This window comes from Lepidochelys kempii, chromosome 1 (assembly GCF_965140285.1).
Source record: "Lepidochelys kempii isolate rLepKem1 chromosome 1, rLepKem1.hap1, whole genome shotgun sequence".
NCBI lineage: Eukaryota > Metazoa > Chordata > Testudines > Cheloniidae > Lepidochelys > Lepidochelys kempii.
This window is the reverse complement of record NC_136380.1, coordinates 80,649,784-80,670,425: the sequence shown is the minus strand read 5'-3', so window position 1 is coordinate 80,670,425 and position 20,642 is coordinate 80,649,784. Positions and strand designations below refer to the sequence as shown.

General features: G+C 38.7%; 1 protein-coding gene across 5 annotated transcripts in view; it reads right to left on the bottom strand.

The window, feature by feature from the left end:
- The window catches only part of LMO7 (LIM domain 7), a 174,148-nt gene that overhangs the window by 70,437 nt on the left and 83,069 nt on the right, over positions 1 to 20,642 (bottom strand). For all 5 annotated transcript variants that reach the window (XM_073346972.1, XM_073346981.1, XM_073347005.2 and 2 more), the window contains one exon: positions 17,719 to 17,825. In XM_073346972.1, the coding sequence (XP_073203073.1) occupies positions 17,719 to 17,825 (107 nt within the window). The remainder of the gene's footprint in view (positions 1 to 17,718; positions 17,826 to 20,642) is intronic.

Sequence of the window (20,642 nt, the reverse complement as noted above, 5' to 3'; positions counted from 1 at the left end):
AAATCAGATTGATTCATGGTGAAGTTTGTACAGACAAAAATGGGCCAAATAAGACAAACACACAAGAACAATTAAACGAGCTACTTCTGTGAAAAAGTTGCATGGCTTTTCACCCATGAAGGGGTGGAGAGAAGAGAATGAAATGGCAAATACTATTTGTAAATCCTTGGAGCTCAGTGACCTTTGTAAGATTTTCCACCAGCAATTGACACGCAACAGAAGCGTGCACAGCCTAAATTTCAAAGAGTAAAATACTTTGGATAGCAAAAGTGACTGTGGTTTGCAGAATGACAGCACTGAAGACATATTTCGTTAGCAATGCGTCTCATTCTGTATTTATTCAGTCTGGGTGGGTGTGCCTTCTGCTTAAGCATCTGATGTGTGATCTGAAAAAGTCGGTAAAAAAACTCTTGAAATCACTGCACTTTATAAGAGCAAACTTATTACAAGTTACAATGTTGGATGCAAAGTATATGAAAATAGTTTTTTGCTTATTTGTAGACAGTAATCTCAGCCACTTCTGCTAATTTGTTACTGGTATTTACTAGCTTTAATAAATAGAATGTTAAAATGGTTTTATAAAATAAAGTATTTCTAAAAAGCTAAATTTCTATGAGTTTATGACAAATATTCACTTTCCTGTGAGTGACTCTGAGCTGGTCATACCTACTAAAAAAAAAGTTTCACACTGGTCTAGATTAAGAGATGTATATTCCTTCCCTACACTGATTTTACTGAGATTGTCAAAGACAACGATCCCATTATTCTTAGTACTGAGGAACATTTAACAATTGCAGGTAGACAGACATACGCTAGCTCTGCTAGTTCAGTAAAAATAGCAGTGCAACTATGGTGGCGCAGGTAATGGCTCGGGCTAGCTGCTGGAATATGCACCTGAGGGTTGGGTGGGATTGTATTCTGGCGACAAGCCTGAGCCATCGCCCGTGATACCATGGTCATGCTACTATTTTTAGTGCACTAGTTTGAGGAAAGAGCTGGAGCGTGTCTACCCAAACTGGGAATCACACTTCCCTGCTGCTGTGTAGATATACCCACATCAGTTAAGAGCTGAAAAACATCTTGGATGAGATTTTCAAAATCTTGTAAGTGACTTTAAAGCACAAGCCATAAACTTTCAAATGGACTTGTGCTCTTAAATCACTTAAGTGCTTTTGAAAATCCCACCCCTCAACTAGTCTGGCCCCTACTTGTGCAGTAGGTGCCTCCAGTTTTCACAAAGGCACCTCAGTGTCTCTCTTTCTGCCTAGTCTATTCTTCCACCTATCTTGTACTGGCTTCATTAGGCTGGATGTGCCACTCACACAATTTTCTTTAAAAATGTTTCAGTCATCTAATAGAGATCCAGAAAATTACCAAGCAATTAAGTTGACCAGTTGCACAACAGGATTATTGAATATCATATATTGAAAGAACAGTTCACGAAAACCTCATTGCTTGATGTTTGTTCAGTATACAGAAATCAGAATTGATTTGCAAACAGCATAAAGGGCTTCATTCATTGGATAATCTGACCAGCTCTAGTTCCTAGATCCATGTTAAAAAGGTATCAGTTCCTTTGAAGACCACCAAAACAGTTTGAAAGGAGAGAAGTTGAAAAAAAATGGAAGGAAAACATAAGGAATCTATTGCCACTGTAAAACAGTTGGAAAAATACAGAAAATATACTTTGCATCTATTATTAATATCAATTCAAAATTGCATATGAAAAGCTCAGTGATTCAAGTTAAAACAGCCATTACCCTTTGTAACCATCACTTATGCAACTACCTCATGCTTTCTATTCCATTCTATCTAGGTTGTGACACCACGCCCACCAACGTGGCAACTGTGTGTTGGCTTAGTCACCGTAGTGATGAGTATTGCAAAACATTGTGAGGGTGGAACACAAGCTACACTCTTACCTACATAGCTTTCAGCCTACTAAGATAATATTGCCCAATAATAGCCCTCCTAGAGTTTCATGTGAGAGTTAAAAGCCTCTCCGAAAATTAGCCCAAAAAAAAAAAAAAACACCCAAAAAACCTTTGAATATAAAGAAGAAAAATTGTTTAAAAAAAAAAAAGCAGCTCAAGAGACACCATGCATGTCTAGGAATAGTCCCTTTAAAATGGACTATTAGGGACTAAAAGCAAATGGGAGTTGAGGATGCTCAGCATCTTGCAGGAAGTACTAAGTATCTCACAGAATCAGGCTAGCTAATAGTAGAAGGAGGCGAGAGACAGAAAATAGGAAGAGGACAAGAAACAGGCATTCATCAGCATTAGGCCAGAACTCTCAGAGCTCACATGGTAGCATCAAGGCCAGAGATCAGTAGCAATATTTTTAAAAGATACAAAACAAATCATAAAGGAGCAGTGGAAAATATATAAATTTAAGCATAAAAATTTTTAAAAGCACATTAGCTCAGCAGTGAGCTAAGGTTTTGTGAATTTAAATGTTTAGCTTGTCTGGTTCTTACTCCCTGAATATCATATAGTAGCTAAGCTAAGCTTTCCTTCATTTAAAAACAAGTTATACACAAGCAAAAAACCCAACAGGATTATCCATTTTGTCAGTGTGGAAAAGTTAGCAAATCTTGAAGAGCAATTCAGTCTTCTTCTGTGAATATGCAGACAAAAGTCTATTGGGTTTTTAAGTTTTGTTAACATCTTTGCACTGTGGAGTTACACACTTTTCCTTACCTGCACATAATGGAAGTTTTTCAGAAATTTCCCACTGCTGCTAACTCCAGTTCAGTTCCACTCCTAGTAGCAACATTGACCACCAGCACAGAAGAGTCTCCAGCTGCTATGCCGTCATTCCTGCAAGGTGCTGAGCACTGTCATACACCTTTATAGTGCCACAGTTTGTTCTTCCATTCACCTTTCCCTGTCCCTTCTCACTCATTTTTAAGAAAAATGTTTTTTAAAAAGACTATGTTAAAGCAGGACCTGTACCAGTACCCCATAGCTGGAAGACTAACTCTACTCACCAGGGTAAATTCAACTTCATCCCTCCTGCAATTTTGAAGGAACAATAGTTGTAGCATCTTGCTTATGGGATTTTTATTTAACATTTTCAAGACTATCAATCTTTTCTTTTTATCAGACCTCTTTCCCTTCCTGGGTTCACTTCACCTTTTCTTTCCTATAATAGATCATAAGGCAACTTTTCTTGCATTATGTTCAGCATCTGTTCTCTCATTCCTATTTTCTCATTTTACCCCCTTGTATTTTCTTCTTCATTTCTGTTCAATGTTCTCCTCTGTAATTTCTCCTTCCTTCTGCCTCCAAAATCTTACTTTTGATTCCCTACTGCTTTTTTCTAATTTAATTATCTCAGTCTTTCTTCCAGTATATCTCTTGCACACATCCATCCTTAGACCTACACATCTAGTTTCAAATTTGCAGTTATAATGTTGCAGATATTTTTGCATTTAATACATATACGGACATTGTATAAAAGGTCAGTTCATCACAACTCTCACATTAGCAACTACTATAACAGAGAATTAATTTAATTCTGATAATGCTGTTGAAGACAAATCTTTACACGGAGAAAGTTATTATTGCAATTATTAGTGTGTGCAAAACTGGAGGCTGAAATACACGTGTTCCACTTCTGTGGGTTTTTTGGGTTTTTTTTTTTGTTGTTTTTGTTATTAATGGAGCATCTCATCAAGGATGGTTTCCCTTTAAACAGGAAAAAAGAACTATATAAGAAAGTTACCCTGTGAAAGAATGTTAAACAGACCTATTGACTGACATAGTCAACACTAAAGAAGGTGTGGATTAGTATTAGTTTACAGAATTATGCGATAATGTCTGCTATTCAGATTTGTGATGAAAACATGTCTTAAAGTCAAACACTACTAGCCTTAATACTGTGCAACTAAACCCTGACTTTCAACTGCTCTAGGTATGTTTGACCACTTTTTTACATGACTACATTGATCACACCTGAGGACAGTCAAAATTTGAAAGTATCTTCTGCAATGTGCTGCAACATTTGAAAACAGCCTTCAACATGGGTATGAATTAAAATGGATACACTATTACCACATAGATTTGCCCAGTTTCGTTCAACAGTTTCTTCTTGCGAGTTATTCACTGGGCTCCAGTAAATTTGGCTGTAATTTAATATTCCATGTAACAGTGTAAATATTTCAGACTCAGCATTTTATTTCCAGTTAAATATATCCCATCATGTATAGCTCAGGGATTAACAATGGCACATATACAGTTCTACAACATTGGGTTCACAGGTGAGAGTGTATATTTACAGGAGGGCTTTTGTGGGAGAGTAGAGAAATGGGAGAAGAAATATCACCTATATTACTCACAAAAAGTTAGTTAACTGATCATCCTTAGCTGCTTCATTGCTTAAAATACAATTCTGAGTCAATATCAGAGACCCGAGTCATTTTTACAGTGATCAAGTATCACTACTACTGCCTGTTGCCTCCATAGCCAACACCTGTTACAAGTTCTCTAGTCTTATGCTTACAACAGGTCTCTGCCCTTTCTTCAGACTGACAAGGAAAGAGTGGGCCCCTTCAGGTTGTTTATACATTTCTATCAATTTGGCAACCTTCATTTACACAACACTGGTTGGGTTTTTTTGATCATTTGTGGAACATTCTTGTGATAAGATAGCAGCAATAAGGGAGGTGGGAACAGAAATTTCAATCCCCTTCAATTTGTACTATATAAAATAATTAGTATGCTATTTTTGTAATAGCAATTATTTCAGGTAGTACTAGAAGTAGAAATCATACAAAATGTCTTCGTGACTATTATATGCCTAAAAATTACAAGAAACAGCTGTTAGAATTTTGGTCTTTGAAAGCATTTTGAAATTGTATTAAGTAAAAAAAATATAAATATGAACTGATTACTAGAAGTAGAAAATAACCTGTTGCAAATGGAAGACACACTATTTAGCTTAGTTGGACAACATTACTGTCCTCTTGTATAGAAGTTTGCTCACTGTTACTCTGCAGATAGGAAAGGTACAGAAAATAATGCAAGTGTCTTTCCTCCTCTACTCCCTGCTCTCCCCAAAGCAAGGAATAAAACATATAGCTCCCAGTAGATTAAAAAAAAAAAATCAGTTCTTCATGTTGCATGTGGGCTTGTCTATTGAAGAGACAACTGTATCATTCAGGGATTTTGTGGTCACTTACAATTAGAGATAATCTGACACTGAATTTGTATCTAGAGTTTATATATAATTTGGCATGCATACCAAGAAAGTAGATAGTCTACATTATCTTTACAGGAGTCTCTCAACATACCAAATCCCAAAGGCACACAATGTATTTCTATAAAATAAGGTACTAGCACCAAAATATTACAACTTCCATAATGCACCTTTGCACCCTTCAGTATTAGCTTCCATTCTTCAAACTGGATTTCCCTCCCCCCATCTCTCCCATATTGTTTTATGAATACCATTTGTTTTCGGATGGCAAGAGACTGAAGGCCAAATTTGCAAATGTATTCAGGTGCCTAAAGTCGCAGATATACATCTAGTGGGACTCACAAAACAGCCTAAGCAGATTAGGTGCCTAACTCACATTAACTTCATGAAATTCACTATAAAAGCCAATTAGTAATAGTGATGTTATCTAAATTAAAGTTATCTCAGGAGTGTACTTTTTAAAAGGTAACACGCGTGAATCCTGATCTGAACATATAAATTCCTTCTTCAAGAAAGTTGCTCTTTTTTCTTATATGGCAGTTAGATTTGGTTGAAAACTTCCAACTATTTAAATACCAATAAGGGTTGACTGGTGGCACCATAATCCTCACTAAATGTATTTGAATTACTCTCTCATCCATTCCCAATCTACACTTTATGTCAGAATTTTTCAGACCTTTTCAGCCTTTCAGTACTTCCGGCTGTCAACTAAACTGCTGTGGTTTTCAGCTTTTACAGCAGAACACTCTGACAAAACAATCAAGGTAACCAAACAATATACAGACTATGATCGCTTACAAAAAACACAAGATAAGCAAGATACTACTAAGGATCACTAACTAGTAAATTACCCTACAGAATGACCTAAATACAACAATCTTAAGAATTTCTCTTAATCTTAATTATAAGAGACTTCAGATAAAATAAATAAGATTAAATAGTTTAAAAGATTAACATGTATACCAGTTACTCTGAAAAGCTAGATTTAATTCCTGACACAAGTCCAAAGTCCAGAGCATATTTTATTACTTACAACCATAAATGACTCAAAACTTAAGCATGTTAACCATATGAACTTTGAATATTTTATACCCAATGTTACTATGATTTATGATACTATTAGACTATACATCGTGTAATGAGTTCCATTCTCTTGACATGTGCATACTTCTCATTGATATAAATGAAAATTACACATTACAAAGATTCAACTGCCATAGACACTGATACACATATGGAATTACCAACTCTAAAGTATTGATTCAAGTTTTATGTTTTTAAGAAAATACTGGTGGTAAATGACATGAATAGAAACACTCAATTCATGAAACCCTTCAGGACGTTTCTGGTGGTGTTCTGAAGTGGGGTTCCTGAGTGTGTTATTTTTATTTATTTATTTTTTTACAGCTGTCGTGTGACCAGGAAGCTTAATTACTACAATGAACATATATTTTAACTATGTGTAAGAAATATTTTTCCTTCTCATCTGAATGCAAACTTAAAGAACATAAGAAAGGCCATACCGGGTCAGACCAGAAGTCCATCTAGCTCAGTAGCCTGTCCTTCAATAGTTGCCAAAGCCAGGTGCCCCAGAGAGAATGATGTTTCAACAGTTGCACTTTAATCTCAGGTTAAGTAATATTCTGATGTATAGACAGGTCAATTATCGATAAGTCAGTGAAATCTTGCCCTTTAAACTTTTCATTTTAAACTGAATTAAATTGCAGTTTCTCAAGTTGATTCTTCCCCATTAAATTTAACACTAAGGGGGATTTTGTTCTTATTTACATTGGTATAAAAATTGGAATAACTATTGAGGTTAACTACAATGCCACTTGTAATCCTGAAGTACATGACATGCATCAATTGCATAATTCGCTGTACTGCAAACTTAAAAAGTGTGAAATTGCAGTTCTGTGGTTCTTTGAATAGTTTAAAGTTGTATTTTCCAATTTACTTAAAATGTATTCTCCTATGAAAATAAGGAGCTACAGCAAAACCAACTTCCCCACCCAACTCAGCCAACGTATCTCAATTCTGTCATGTAGCATGGCCACCAATGCACTATTTTATAGTGGTTGCCAAGACGAACAAAGTTTAAATTCAAAGTTGCTAGTAATGAAACAATAGCAAATTAAATAACTGAGCCACTTACTCACACATTTGAGGTCTTTTCCTTTTAAGACAGATATTCTAGGATTCCCATTTTATAAGCCTTTAATTCTGAATTCTCCAATCCAATTGTGGTACCCTACAGCGGAGAACCAGCTACAATTCCCTGAAGAGCTTGTCAACAATGCACCTTGAGCTGGCCAGATGGTCCCTTTCATCGTTTGTTGGAGAGTCTAAGTGTGTTGCCTCCACAATGTTCTCACAATGCTAAGCTAGGGAGTGAGAAATGGTACTGTCCCAATACTAACACCCAGGCCAACAGACCACAAGTGCAGTTCTCCCCGTAGATTTCTCTCTATTCTCTACATTTGTGTATCTTTCCTCTTTTCTTTTTCTGTCTGTCTGATGTTTATGACTGTACGCCAACTATTGAAAAGAATCAGCCCCTCCTTCCTGCACACACACACAAAAAAACAAACAAACAAAAAAACCACTCCCCAATATAATTTGGCTTAAAAATCACAAGATTTCTGAAAAAAATATTAGGTTTAGATTTGTCCTTGTTTTACTTGCCATTTGATTTTAGAACATTTACAGTACACTTGAGTCAAGTTTTTCAGACTTTTCTCTGCAACCACAAGGGCTAGCAACTGATGCTTTTAAATGAAAGCTGAGATTCTCAGAATCACATGACTCCAGGAGCCAGGGTTTTACTAAAACCACCAATATTACAAGTCTTGCAATAAAAGTACGAGAAGTTGGTAACATTGGTCATGCCTCAAAGTCAACACTTGGAATACTTCTAAATATAATGCTTTCCCCATTGATGCATAGAGGAGCACTAGCACGGATGAGACCTACACCAGCACCAGGTTTCAGAGTAGAAGCCATGTTAGTTTGTATCCGCAAAAAGAAAAGGAGTACTTGTGGCACCTTAGAGACTAACAAATTTATGTGAGCATAAGCTTTCGTGAACTACAGCATCCAATGAAGTGAGCTGTAGCTCACAAAAGCTTATGCTCAAATAAATTGGTTAGTCTCTAAGGTGCCACAAGTACTCCTTTTCTTTTTGCGTACACCAGCACCAGTTTCACTCTGCTTTTGGTGATTGAGCACAGGAATGGGCATCATTAGACCAGAATTCTACACTCAGCTCAGCTACTATTTCCATTTCAATCTGTATGTTTCCCATTTGATAGCATGTATGTGGGTGGTGTTACCAATCTATCAGAGCACCTCTCTCCCTGTAACATACTTTCACAGTTGCAGTCCACAGAGATACCTGAGCTGGAGCACCATTGGTACAGGAGGGAAGGCACTATGGGCAGGGTGCTCTGAGTTAGAGCCCTGTACCTTTGGAATTCACTTCCTCCCTTAGTTCATAAAAGTTTGATAATCTTTAGTGTGTGGCAAGGCCATTCTTTTCTCTATCTCCCATAAGGACATGGGTGATGAGTAGGGCTGGGTAGCAGTGAAGTGGAACTCGGGTCGGGGAGGGAGGAATTTTTGGGGAGGTTAATTAAATTTATATTCTTTTAGGTTATTTGATTTGATCATGGTGCAATTGATGGTTCTATTTATGTCTTTTTTAAAGATTGCCCATGGTGAAACCATTTTTGGATGGCTGAAGAGGAGCAAAAACCCAAATAACTTCTACTGCTATAAGTTACTAACTTAGCTCAAAATGTAGAGCTCTATGCCTTGGAGTTAAAAGTGCCAAGTTATTTTGTTTTAAAAACTAGGAAATTACATACAAGCCATTCTCCATCCCCCATGTTTAAAGAACAATAAAGTTACAAAGTCAAGCACTTCAAGAGTTAGGGAATACCAAAATTAAAGTTGCCCATGCAACCTTGATTTACCCCTTTATGTATGCATAAGCTAGTCTTTAATAACATCATATTCTTCATTCTGCTTCATTCAGTGCACAGAATGGACAGTGAATGAGGCAGAGGGTTGTCAAAAGAGCAGAAGTATTCCACTGAGGTTAAGGCACTAATTTAAGGCCAGAACCCCTTGTACTGAGGAACCTCACCATCAATATAATTTAATGGGAGCTGAAGATACCGATCTGATCATTAAGTAGCATGAAGGCTAGTTAACTATTGCGGCTTAGTATGTCCATGAACATTTGACTCAACTTCTGCTTAAAATGGAAGCCTATTACTTATTTAAATTAAGTTAGTGAAATATTTAATTATATATTTAATTCAGTCCTTACAGAAGGCTAGAAGTGGGGTATTAAAGTTTAACATTACTCCTTCAGCACAAGGTTTTGGAGCTTGCGATAAATTATTAGAGATTCTTTAATGCTAAGCTTTGCAACACAGGAAATTCTTTCATAAATTTTTGGCTTACTACCTTTTTTCCAAACTTTTTATCTCTTCACCAGAGTTTATTTTGTATTACCCATTCACCCATTGGGAATAAAAAGGTCTTCATTTCTTTAATTAGTTATACACTACTGGATCTGCATTTTACTCTGATTGAGGCATTTGTACACTTGAGACTGACAATCCCTATTCTTTAGCATCCATATCTGTTGAATAACTAGGAAGCCCATGACTAGAGTTTCTAGTATCAGTAAGAACATTTGAAATTTGATATTTCACTGAGGTAACTGATAGTTTTAAAAGCTATTGCACTATTTTTGTAAGAACCCTGTGACAACTGGGAACAACTGGGTGTGTCATTTTAAAAAACTTGGTAGGAAGTACTCAAGGTTTTTAAATAGTAATTGTGTTGCTAAATGAAAGTCACTGAGCCCATGTTACACTCAAGCTAATATAACTGAAGAGACCCAAATGAATCAGAAAGGCAACTCCATGCTATTTCAAATTAAAAACCATTGAGAAGTTGGTGGGTTTAAGAATAATACCATCTCATTTAGTTCTAAGTATAATAAATGTTTAGGCTAAAAAATTGTGGAAATAAATTACATACCCTGAAGAGAATGAACAGAGATAGCCAACCATGAAGTAAGAAGAAATGCACACAACTCTTTGGGATGCTGTATGATGGACAGTGCCACCAGGATCATTTATTTTAGACATGACACATTGCTATACTACACCAATAGCCAATAATTTCTAGAGATTTACAGAAAAACTGAGCCATAAATATATCAGACACTAAGCCCTGTTCCCATCTTCACTGACAGAAAGTCATTCATGCCAATATATTTCCCATGTCACACTACTGCTCTTCTAGTCACTTAACTGCCGTGGTATGAAGAGATTTGCAATCTTCTATACATATAAATACCAGAATTTGGATAATGCAACCTGCACTTTTTCCACAAACTTCCATCTTTAACAAAAAGTTAAAGCAACTGCTTTAAAAGCATAAACTAGTTATCAAAGAGAATAAAAAACACTAGAAAATTAAGAGTTCTATTTAGCTCTATGGCAAATACAACAAATATTTACAGCAGGAATTTCAAATTACAGCTACCAATCTCAACTGTGAGATGAGGAAAGACTCAATAGAAGTGGGAGAAAATTAACTTTTAAGCACACCTTTAAACACACCAATATAACAACTCTGCAGTGATTATTGCATATTCAAGCCTGGATTTTGACATGTGGCTCAAAGAACACGATCTGATTAGAATTGTGGGCTTTTTTGGTTTTTAACAGACATTAATAAAGTCTCAACGACACAGTTGCAACCACATTACTGAAGATCATCAGTTTGTTTATATCAATCGCTATATCTTGGTATGGCTTCTATCAAGATAGGACCCTCCATAGCAATGTTGTCTTGAATCCAAACAAAAGTAAAACTCCATCTGTCTTAAGGTGTTTCTAATACCTGTTGTGTTGGAAGTGAACTCCTCTTCCTTTAAAAGCCAATTTTTTCTGGCATAATGTAAATTAAGTATTGTTCGGTGTATGATCATTTATATTCTAATAATTTGTAATTCACCAATGTGCTAAGTACTGTCCCTCACACACAAGAAGAAAGTTCCTGCCCTGAAGAGCTTACAGTTAAGAAACAATTGTTCTAATCTATTTTTAATAGTATAAGGCACATACTCTAACAACAACTGAGTCTTTAGTTGAGTTCAGCATATAAGCTACAGTCGCTTATTGTGGGTCCTAAGATAAGACCAAAGACTAATTCTGGACCTGCAGCCTTGTTTTCAAATGTCACAGATGAAGACAATTGCAGATGAACGTGTGTTGCTTTTAGCTTTATGATTGCAGCAATCAGTGAGCTCTCAAAATCTTTCAGTCCAAGGTTGCAAAACTGCTGCCATTAGATCTTGTCATGTGCCAAGAACTCCCTGGTGTTGAATTCAACATTGCAAGATTAGAGAGTGACTTTGAGAGGTCCCTGTAACATTTTCTTGATCTACCCCTAAAACAAGTTCCAATCTGCAGTTCTCCATAAAAGATGGCCTTCAGTGTTCTACTGTCAGACATATGGACCAGAGGACCATGCCATCTCAGCTGCAATTTCACTATAAAAGTGTCAATGCCTATGATGTTGCAGCACTCGAGAACCTTGGTGTTTGAAACCAAATCTCTAACAACAGTGCACTAATACAACATAGGTACATTACTCAGATGTTTAAATGCACTGTGCTATAGGCATACACTAATACCACGCTGTACACCCAATTGCAGCTGATTTAAATGTGGGCAACTAGCCTCAGGTGAAAGCAGAGAAAAATAAATTTGTTTGGGGATTTTAGGAGGCCTTGAACAGAAGTAGAGGATACAAAAATTCTTTATGAAGTCAGCATACAGTAGAAGCTCAGAGTTGCAGACACCTTGGGAATGGAGGTTGTTCGTATCTCTGAAACGTTTTGCAACTCTGAACAATAGGTTTCCGGACGGGGTCGGGGGTGGGGAGCAGTGTCATCAGGGCTTCTGACTTTCAGGGTGTCAGGGCTCCGGACAGGGGGCTCAGGGCTTCTGCCCCATGAAAGCACCAGGGCTCAGGGCTTTAGACCTGGGGGCAGTAGTAGAGCTTCAGCCCCACAGCTCCGTTTCCAGCTTCTGCCCTGTTGGGGGGGGGGGGGGGGAATGTCACCAGAACTCAGGGTTCCCCATGGCTCTGTTCCTGATTGCAGCTGCAGGGGAGGACACACAGTGGTTCGAGACTTTAGCTACATGGGGAGAGCTGGGGCTGAAACTGGTATTCCCCTCGTAGCTAAAGACCCAATGACTCCAGAGTGACTGAAGTGGAGAATGGAACCACAGACCTGAAGCACCAAGCCCTGGTAACCCTACGGGGTAGAACCCATGAACAGAGCTGAGGGACTGAAGCCCTGAGCCTCAGCACTCCCCCAATTCTAAAGCCCTGATGCTACTGAGGATCGGAAGCCCTGAGCCGACCTCCCCACAACTGGATCCCCCACCCACCCTGCAGCAGCAGTCCAAACCCTCCATGTCTGAAGCCCTAAAGCCTTCCAGTACTTGCGGTTTTGTTTTTGTCTCCACTGCTGACTGATTGATTACTTCAGGTTCCACATGGTGTCTGGTTGACTGATAAATCGGTAACTCTGGTGTTTGTATCTTTGAGGTTCTACTGAAAACAAAATCTTTGTCTCTTTATGACAACACCACCACCCCACCATTAACTTTATACAAAACACTACTGTAAACAAGGAATAATGCATTAGCATCAAAACAAAATGCATACTAATTTGGAACAAGCTCACCTTATATGGTATATGAGAAACAGCATCAAAGTTCCTAACACGACACACTGTACCAATTTGAGGCAAGTATATATATTGTATATAATTTCATCTGTATATGTCAGAAACCTATCACTTGTATGTAATAAGAAATGAAGTGAGCTGTAGCTCACAAAAGCTTATGCTCTAATAAATTTGTTCGTCTCTAAGATGCCACAAGTACTCCTTTTCTTTTTACGGATACAGACTAACACGGCTGCTACTCTGAAACTAGTATGTAATGTTTCTAATGTTTTTTTAAAAGACGATTTAGAGAGTCACTTTTTCAGCACATACTGTTAATCCGCTGACAACCTTAATATGTTATCTGGGAACTCTCTGCAAGAGACAGCCTTGCCTCCAGGGTGATTGCATGACATTCAATCAACTTTCTGATGAAGAGTTATCCTAGTGTAAAGCTCTACCAGAAGTTTAGCAGGAAATGACCACTCACTCACTCTCTCCTAACACAAGTTTTGTGTGTGCCAAAATTTGCCAGGATATTCAATTTACTCCTTTACAATGTGGTCAAACTGAAATGTCATGGCATTTTAGACATATTATGGAGCTATCATATGATACAGGTTACACAGAAAGTTGAACTTATATTCAAACAAATTAAAAAAGCATGACGGTATGGTATGCAAGTATTTTCATTCTGCTCTAATTTTTCTGTATATTCGTACACATGAACCATAAAAATGATCAATGTTTAAACCTGCTTTTCCTAATAATTGAATAAATGGGGCCCTGTTGTGTGGTGGGTTTAAGATACTATTTTACATTACTATATGACACACCCATATTTGATCCCACTTTTATTTCTCTGGGAATTAGTAGAGGAACTAAGGGTGTTAAAGGAAAAGTTCTCAAAGCCAATTAAAAGGAAGGATAGACAAGTGGTTAGAGAATTAGTCTAGGACTTGGGCGATCTGGGCTCAAGTCATAGAATCATACACCTGGAAGGGACCTTAAGAGGTCATCTGGTCCAGTCCACTGCAGTTATGGCAGGAATAAATAAAAACTAGACCATTCCTGACAGGTGTTTGTCTAACCTGTTCTTAAATATCTCAAATGATGGAGATTCCACAATCTCCCTAGGTAATTTATTCCAGTGCTTAACTACCCTGACAGTTAGGAAGTTTTTTTCTAATGTCCTTCCTAGGCAGTCATTTCCCATTTTGTATGTGTGCAATTGTTCCTCCATAAGTGGAGTACTTTGCATTTCTCCTTATTGAATTTCCTCCTATTTACTTCAGACCATTTGTCCAGTCTGTCCAGATACATTTGAATTTTAATCCTATCCTCCAAAGCACATGATATCATCCGCAAATTTTATAAGTGTACTCTCTATGCCATTATCTAAATCACTGATGAAGCTATTGAACAGAACCGGACACAGGACTGATCCTTTTGGGATCCCACTCAATAGGCCCTTCCAGCTTGACTGTGAACCACTGATAACTGGTTTGAAAACAGTTCTAGAGAGTATTACGCACCCACCTTATAGTAGCTCCTCTAGGTTGTATTTCCCTAGTTTGTCTATGAGAGGGTCATGCTAGCCCAGCATTTCTCAAATGCTGCCAGCAGGGGCTTTTTTTTGCGGCCACAGCCCCCTAGACTGTTATTGGGGGAGTGGGAGGGGGCAAAGTAGTGGTCCCTCCCTGTTGCTCCTGGATGCACTGCCTTGATGTTGACTGCTGGTGCTGTCAGCAGTGGTTGGGCCCTACTCCCCCTGTGGAGACACCTGGGGCACAATGCTGGAGGACCAGGCAGCCAGTGAGTTCCCCACCTTCCCAGGGCTGGTGGGGTTCAGGCTTTGGGCTTCAGCCCTGGGGTGGCGAGGCAGCAGGGAAGCAGGCTCTGGCCACCGGGCTTTGGCTCAAGCCCCCCCGCAACCTCACCATCCAGGGCTTAATTTGTCCCAAAGGCTTGACAGGCCTGAGTAAGTCTGCTGTGACAAGCGATATTTGTATGCTTGTTGATATCACTTTTCACAGCAGACTTACTAGCTAGCAATAAATAAATTACAATGATTTGGAAGTGTAAATGTGCACATTTAATTGTTCTTCCTAAAGCAAATTAAGTATTTTAGGAAAAAGTGTGAGAGTGGCCACCAGCAAAAGTTGTTGGCCACACTCTGAGGCCACCAAAAAATGTGTCTTGAGAACCCCTGTGCTAGACAGTATCAAATACCATACTAAAGTCAAGATGCATCACATCTATTGCTTCCCCCCTCTACCCCGCATCCATAAGGCCTGTTACTCTGTCAAAGCAAGCTATTAACTTGGTTTGCCATGATTTGTTTTTGACAAGTCCATGCTGACTGTTACTTATCACTTTAAGAACATAAGAACGGCCATACTGGGTCAGATCAAAGGTCCAACAAGCCCAATATCCTGTCTTCCGACAGTGGCCAATGCCAGTTGCCCCAGAGGGAATGAACAGAACAGGTAATCTAGTGATCCATTTCCTGTTGCCCATTTCCATATCTTTAATATGTTTGCAAACTGATTGCTTGATTATTTACTCCATTTTTGGGTACCAAAGTTAAGCTGATTGGTGTGTAATTCCCTGGGTTCTCTATATTTCCCTTTTTATAGATGGGCACCATATTTGCCCTCTTCCAGTCCTCTGGAATCTCTCCTGTCTTCCATGCGTTTTTGAAGATAATCGCTAATGGCTCAGATACGTCCTGTAACTCTCAAGGAGCTGACTGAGGAGGTATTTCATCAGGCCCTGGTGACTTGAAGACATCTAAAATTGTTTAAATAATTTTAAACTTGTTCTTTCCCAATTTTATCCTAAGACCCTACCTCTTTTTCACTGGTGTTCACTATGTTAGAGGTCCCAGTCATTACTAACCTTGTTGGCGAAAACTGACAGATTTCCTGAAAGACTTTGGACAAGGCACTTAGCCACTCTGTGCCTCAGTTCCCCATATGTAAAATGGGGATAACACTACTGCCCTATCACACAGGGGTGTTTGAGAATAAATACATTAAAGACTGAGATGCTCAGGTATCACAGATAGTAATGGGTGCTATATAAGTATGTAAATGAGATAGACAAGTCTTCTTTCATTTCATGACTGACCACCACCACCCAGGCACACCTGCTACTTTTGTGACTTGTGGTTAGTACTCAGACAAGTTGGACAACATACCTTGCACAGAAGTTTGTTAACTTACTATGTGACCTCCCTCAGGTTTCAGATTGTCAGAATTTACTTTTCTGAAGACTGACTAATCACACACCATTTTAAATTACTCTTAGCTATATTTAAAGTCAATCTAGACTAAAATAGGGATTTGGAGACTTTTGTGAATAATTACAGTAAGGCAGAGTTTCCAAACATCTTAGCTCCTTGTACTGCATAAAGTCAAGAATGCCAACATTTTGAAACTCAGCAGCTCAATCATCAACAGCTAAATCATCAGGCCAAATAAATCAAATATTTTAGAAGTATCTTGCTGTCATAAGCATAAGAGTTTAATCCTGAATTAAGTTTCATTTTGCAACGGACATGAAGAACATTTCCGCATATTCCCATGCGAGCAACCTATACGAGAATCTTCCAGATTGAAAAAGCTGGGTTGTTTCACATTTTTTCCCCTCATCACCTTTACCAAAGGGCGGGGGGGTGGGAAGGGGGAGAGAGATAAGAAGAAGAAAAGTGTTCCTACCAACTCAAACAATTGTACAAAATCAAAGGACATGTGTATTCAGTAAGTATCCTAGAATTTAAGATAGTCTGTTTCTGTCCCCACCCACTGTCCCCCTTCCCCTACTGGGGCTGAACAACTGAACAAAAGTGCCAACCACTACAAAGCTAAATAGCCCAAGGAAAAATTTGCTGCATGCCATATTTACCTTAGTAACACCTGTTAACTACCAAGTTCTTGGCAGCTTATTAAGGGCTCTATGCTATTCTCACTGAAGTTAACAGAACTCCCATTCAAATGAGAAAAGCATGAGTCCTAAAATTATGGGATGCAATGAGTTATATTGCGAGAACAAACATGCCTATTTCATGGGAAAATATTGTCATCTGTAAACAGAACAATTACTCTGAGTGTAATCCAACATCTAGTGGTCTCAATACATTGTACTTAGTTCCTGTTTCTCTCCCCACTCTGAAGTGTGATGTTCAGTAACAAATCTTTGAATGATATTCTGAGTGGAGAGAAGTGTGGTACTTCAGAAATACAATACTCATACCCCACAGCAACTCATCTGAATGCCACAAATTACTAGTCTAATCCTTGAGATTTTTTTAAACTACTGATTTCAAAATTTAAACAAATAAATCAAGAAATAAATTTTTTAGAATCTATTTTTAGCACCTTCTGGTTATTATAGCACACAATTCACCTACAGAGTTTATTTATTCTAAAATTAAATTTTAACAGAGCAGTTTCTGCTTCACATCTTTAAACACTAAATATTAATTAGCAAACCAATATACTGGTTGGTTTTAAAATACTAATTTAAATTACAAAGTAAGGTTCATTATAGGAAATATTTGCACTAATTATATCAGACCTAACTTTAACAGACTTTAACAAAGCTAAGACCATTCTGAGCTACACTGCTTCAAAACTGCTCTGTTGCTACCTGTTTTAAGCAAGAATTTTCTGGTCAAACATTTTTTAAAACTCTGACTGTAAAACATATTAGCTAACTTTAAAAACATTAGGTGAAAAAAAACTTACTTGACAGTAACTCGACTGGACAAATCCTGAAGATCCCCAGGATGAAAGAGCTGAGCTTCTTTCAATCCAATATTTTCACAAGCTTTCAGAAAAACATTTATATTATCCTGTGAAGAGAAGTGGAAAGTGATTGCTTAGTTAAGCAGCACTGAGCAGGTACTTCAAGTTGATTAGTATGAATGCCCAAGTTTCAAAGTCCAGCTCATGGAAATTAAAAAAAAAAAAAAAGCTGCAGTCTTCCAGATCATAAATACTAGCAATATTTCATATACATTCTGGGCTAGCTTGTAATTTTTGTGACTGACACACACATTGAAGATAACCTGGTATAAGGCAAGTGGCTAGCCAGTAGGCAGCAATCTGCACTTTGATGTCAGTTCTGCTCTGCAAACAAACGCCCTCTTTCTAGCTTTGCACGACAAGCCTCACCTCTCGCCTTTAAAAATAGCTCCAGCTACTGACATTCACCCACCCAGAAACTGTTGGCAATGGAGGAATAAGAGGAGGAACATTCTGTTTCTATGATTACAGACTACAGAATGATTGTGGAATACGGCACCTGAAATCTGGGTTTGGTTGCTGAGCAGGCTCTTGAGAGAGAGAGAGAGAGAGAGAAACCAAACTGCATGATCAAGGAAGCAGCAAAATTTTTTTTTTTTTATAGTGTGAAACTATAAAATCTAGAAGTGGTACCGTATGCACTCATTGCACCTGCTACAGACCAACTGCCTGATAAAGACAGGGTAACCAATATACAACTGTAAAGATTGCACAATTCATTATTTCATTTTCTACTTCATAATCAACAGGCAATTTACAGGAAATTTTCTCTCATTAAGATATCAACAGAAGAATTTCCCTTTGCACACACTTCACAACTCAACATGGTAGAAAGGGTTACAGGAGACGGGAGGCTAATGTTACTTAATTCATAAACTAATATAGCCCTGTCGTTCAAAGTTTCTGTACTTAAAGTACTAGGTCAGACTTTGCACAGTCTGTAAAACAGCCATTTCATCAACTCAGTACCACCTTAAAACATCCTTTCCCCCTTTTTGCTCTCCCTGGGGGAAAGAGCTCAATAATTTAAATTATAAAAACCCCTTCCCACCCCCCCATCCAAAACAAAAAACAAAAACAAAACAAAAAACAACCAGAAGTATCAGTAGCTTCCAATACAAAGCACTGTTTAATGAGTGAACTTCAGTTTTGGTAGGTCCTTAGACTCCAGTATATCTTAGCGTATTTATGAATGGATAAATTCAAGTTTCATTTCAGGAAAATGCCTGTATAACATTTAACATGTAGACAGTATTGTATTATACCATATGACATAGACCCCAAGCCTCACTGGACATGGAGGCCCATGGAACCAGAAACATAATTCCTCCAAGTGTAGGCTGTTCCCCTTATGCAGAGGGTGGAATCAGGGGACAGAGTGGCACACTGGTATAGGCACAGGAACTAAGGATGAGGGAGGTGCTGCAGCACCCACAGCTCTAGGCCCTGGCTGCTAGCCTCAGGCACACCCCCAACTATGGCCCGAGCCTCGGCACCCTTACTCCTATCCATGCCCCCCCTTCCAGAGCCATGGATCTCGGGGGGTAGGAGGGGCACAAAGTAAAGTTTGGGGGAACACTGCTTTACAGTTTCCTTAGCTGGCTTTCAGCACCCCCACGATAAAAAGTGTTCAGCTCCACTGCACACTGGAGAAGAGGCAGGGCCATAGTCACAACCCTGCCCCCACACACACACAGCCTTGAACTGAGTGCACTGCTGGCTGTACAAGCAGTGAAATTATAGCTGCCTCTTGAGTGGGTTCACCGTGAGGAAAGGCTCTCATGCTCTCTCCCCTCCACCCAGTGCACACACACAGGTGCCAGATTGAGGCTGCCTCTTAAGGTGCACTGTCAGTTTGTTCTGGCCTACAAATTTATGTAACCTTAGACAGGAAGGCAAATTTATCGAAACTCAGAGCATACCTTTGCCTTCAGTGATTTTATAAACTGAATGGGGCCTCAGAAGCCTCAGTGAAATGGAGAACACACACTGTACATTGACCTGCAGAATGCTTCACAGCCAGAAGGGGCAAAAAAGGACCCCATTACCCTGAAAAGTACAACAGCTGGAAGGAGAGTAACCATGAGGCACTCTGTTTGGGGAATGTCACTGAGATAGGAGTAGCTGAGAGGCTAGACAACTAAACTAGGAATTGTTTAAAGGCCTAGGGAGTCCGAGAAAAGCATGGGGATTACTGAGCTGCTGTGAAAGAATGAGCAGTTACCCTGGGGGATTTGGAGTGATAAGGGTGGATTTAGAAGTTAAACAAAGGTGGCATCTTTTCAATGAGTGGGCATACCAAAATCAGAAGAGAAGAATCAGAAAGTACTGGATGTTCCAAATAAAATGTTAAGTGGGATCAGAATGTGCCGATAAGCAAGGAAGGAAGGGGTCAGAGAAAAAAAATTGGGTCTTGCTGCCAAACAGATAAGCCAAAGTTGCTGGTCAGGTTGGGAGAGGAGAAAAGTTGTGTACACAACAAAATGAATTCTGAAGATGCTAGACAATATTTGCTCAAGACAGAGAATTAAAAAGTAACAGCAAAATAAATTTTTAGGACATCAGAAGCAGGAAGCCTGCTAAACAGCCAGTGGGGCCACTGGACGATCAAGATGCGAAAGGAGCACTCAAAGAAGATAAGGCCATTGTGGAGAAACTAAATGAATTCTTTGCAACGGTCTTCACAACTGAGAATGTAAGGGAGATTCCCAAACTTGAGCCATTCTTTTGAGGTGACAAATCTAAGGAACTGTCCCAGATTGAGGTGTCATTAGAGGAGGTTTGGGAACAAATTGATAAATTGAACAGTAATAAGTAATAAATCACCAGGACCAGATGGCGTTCACCCAAGAGTTCTCAAAGAA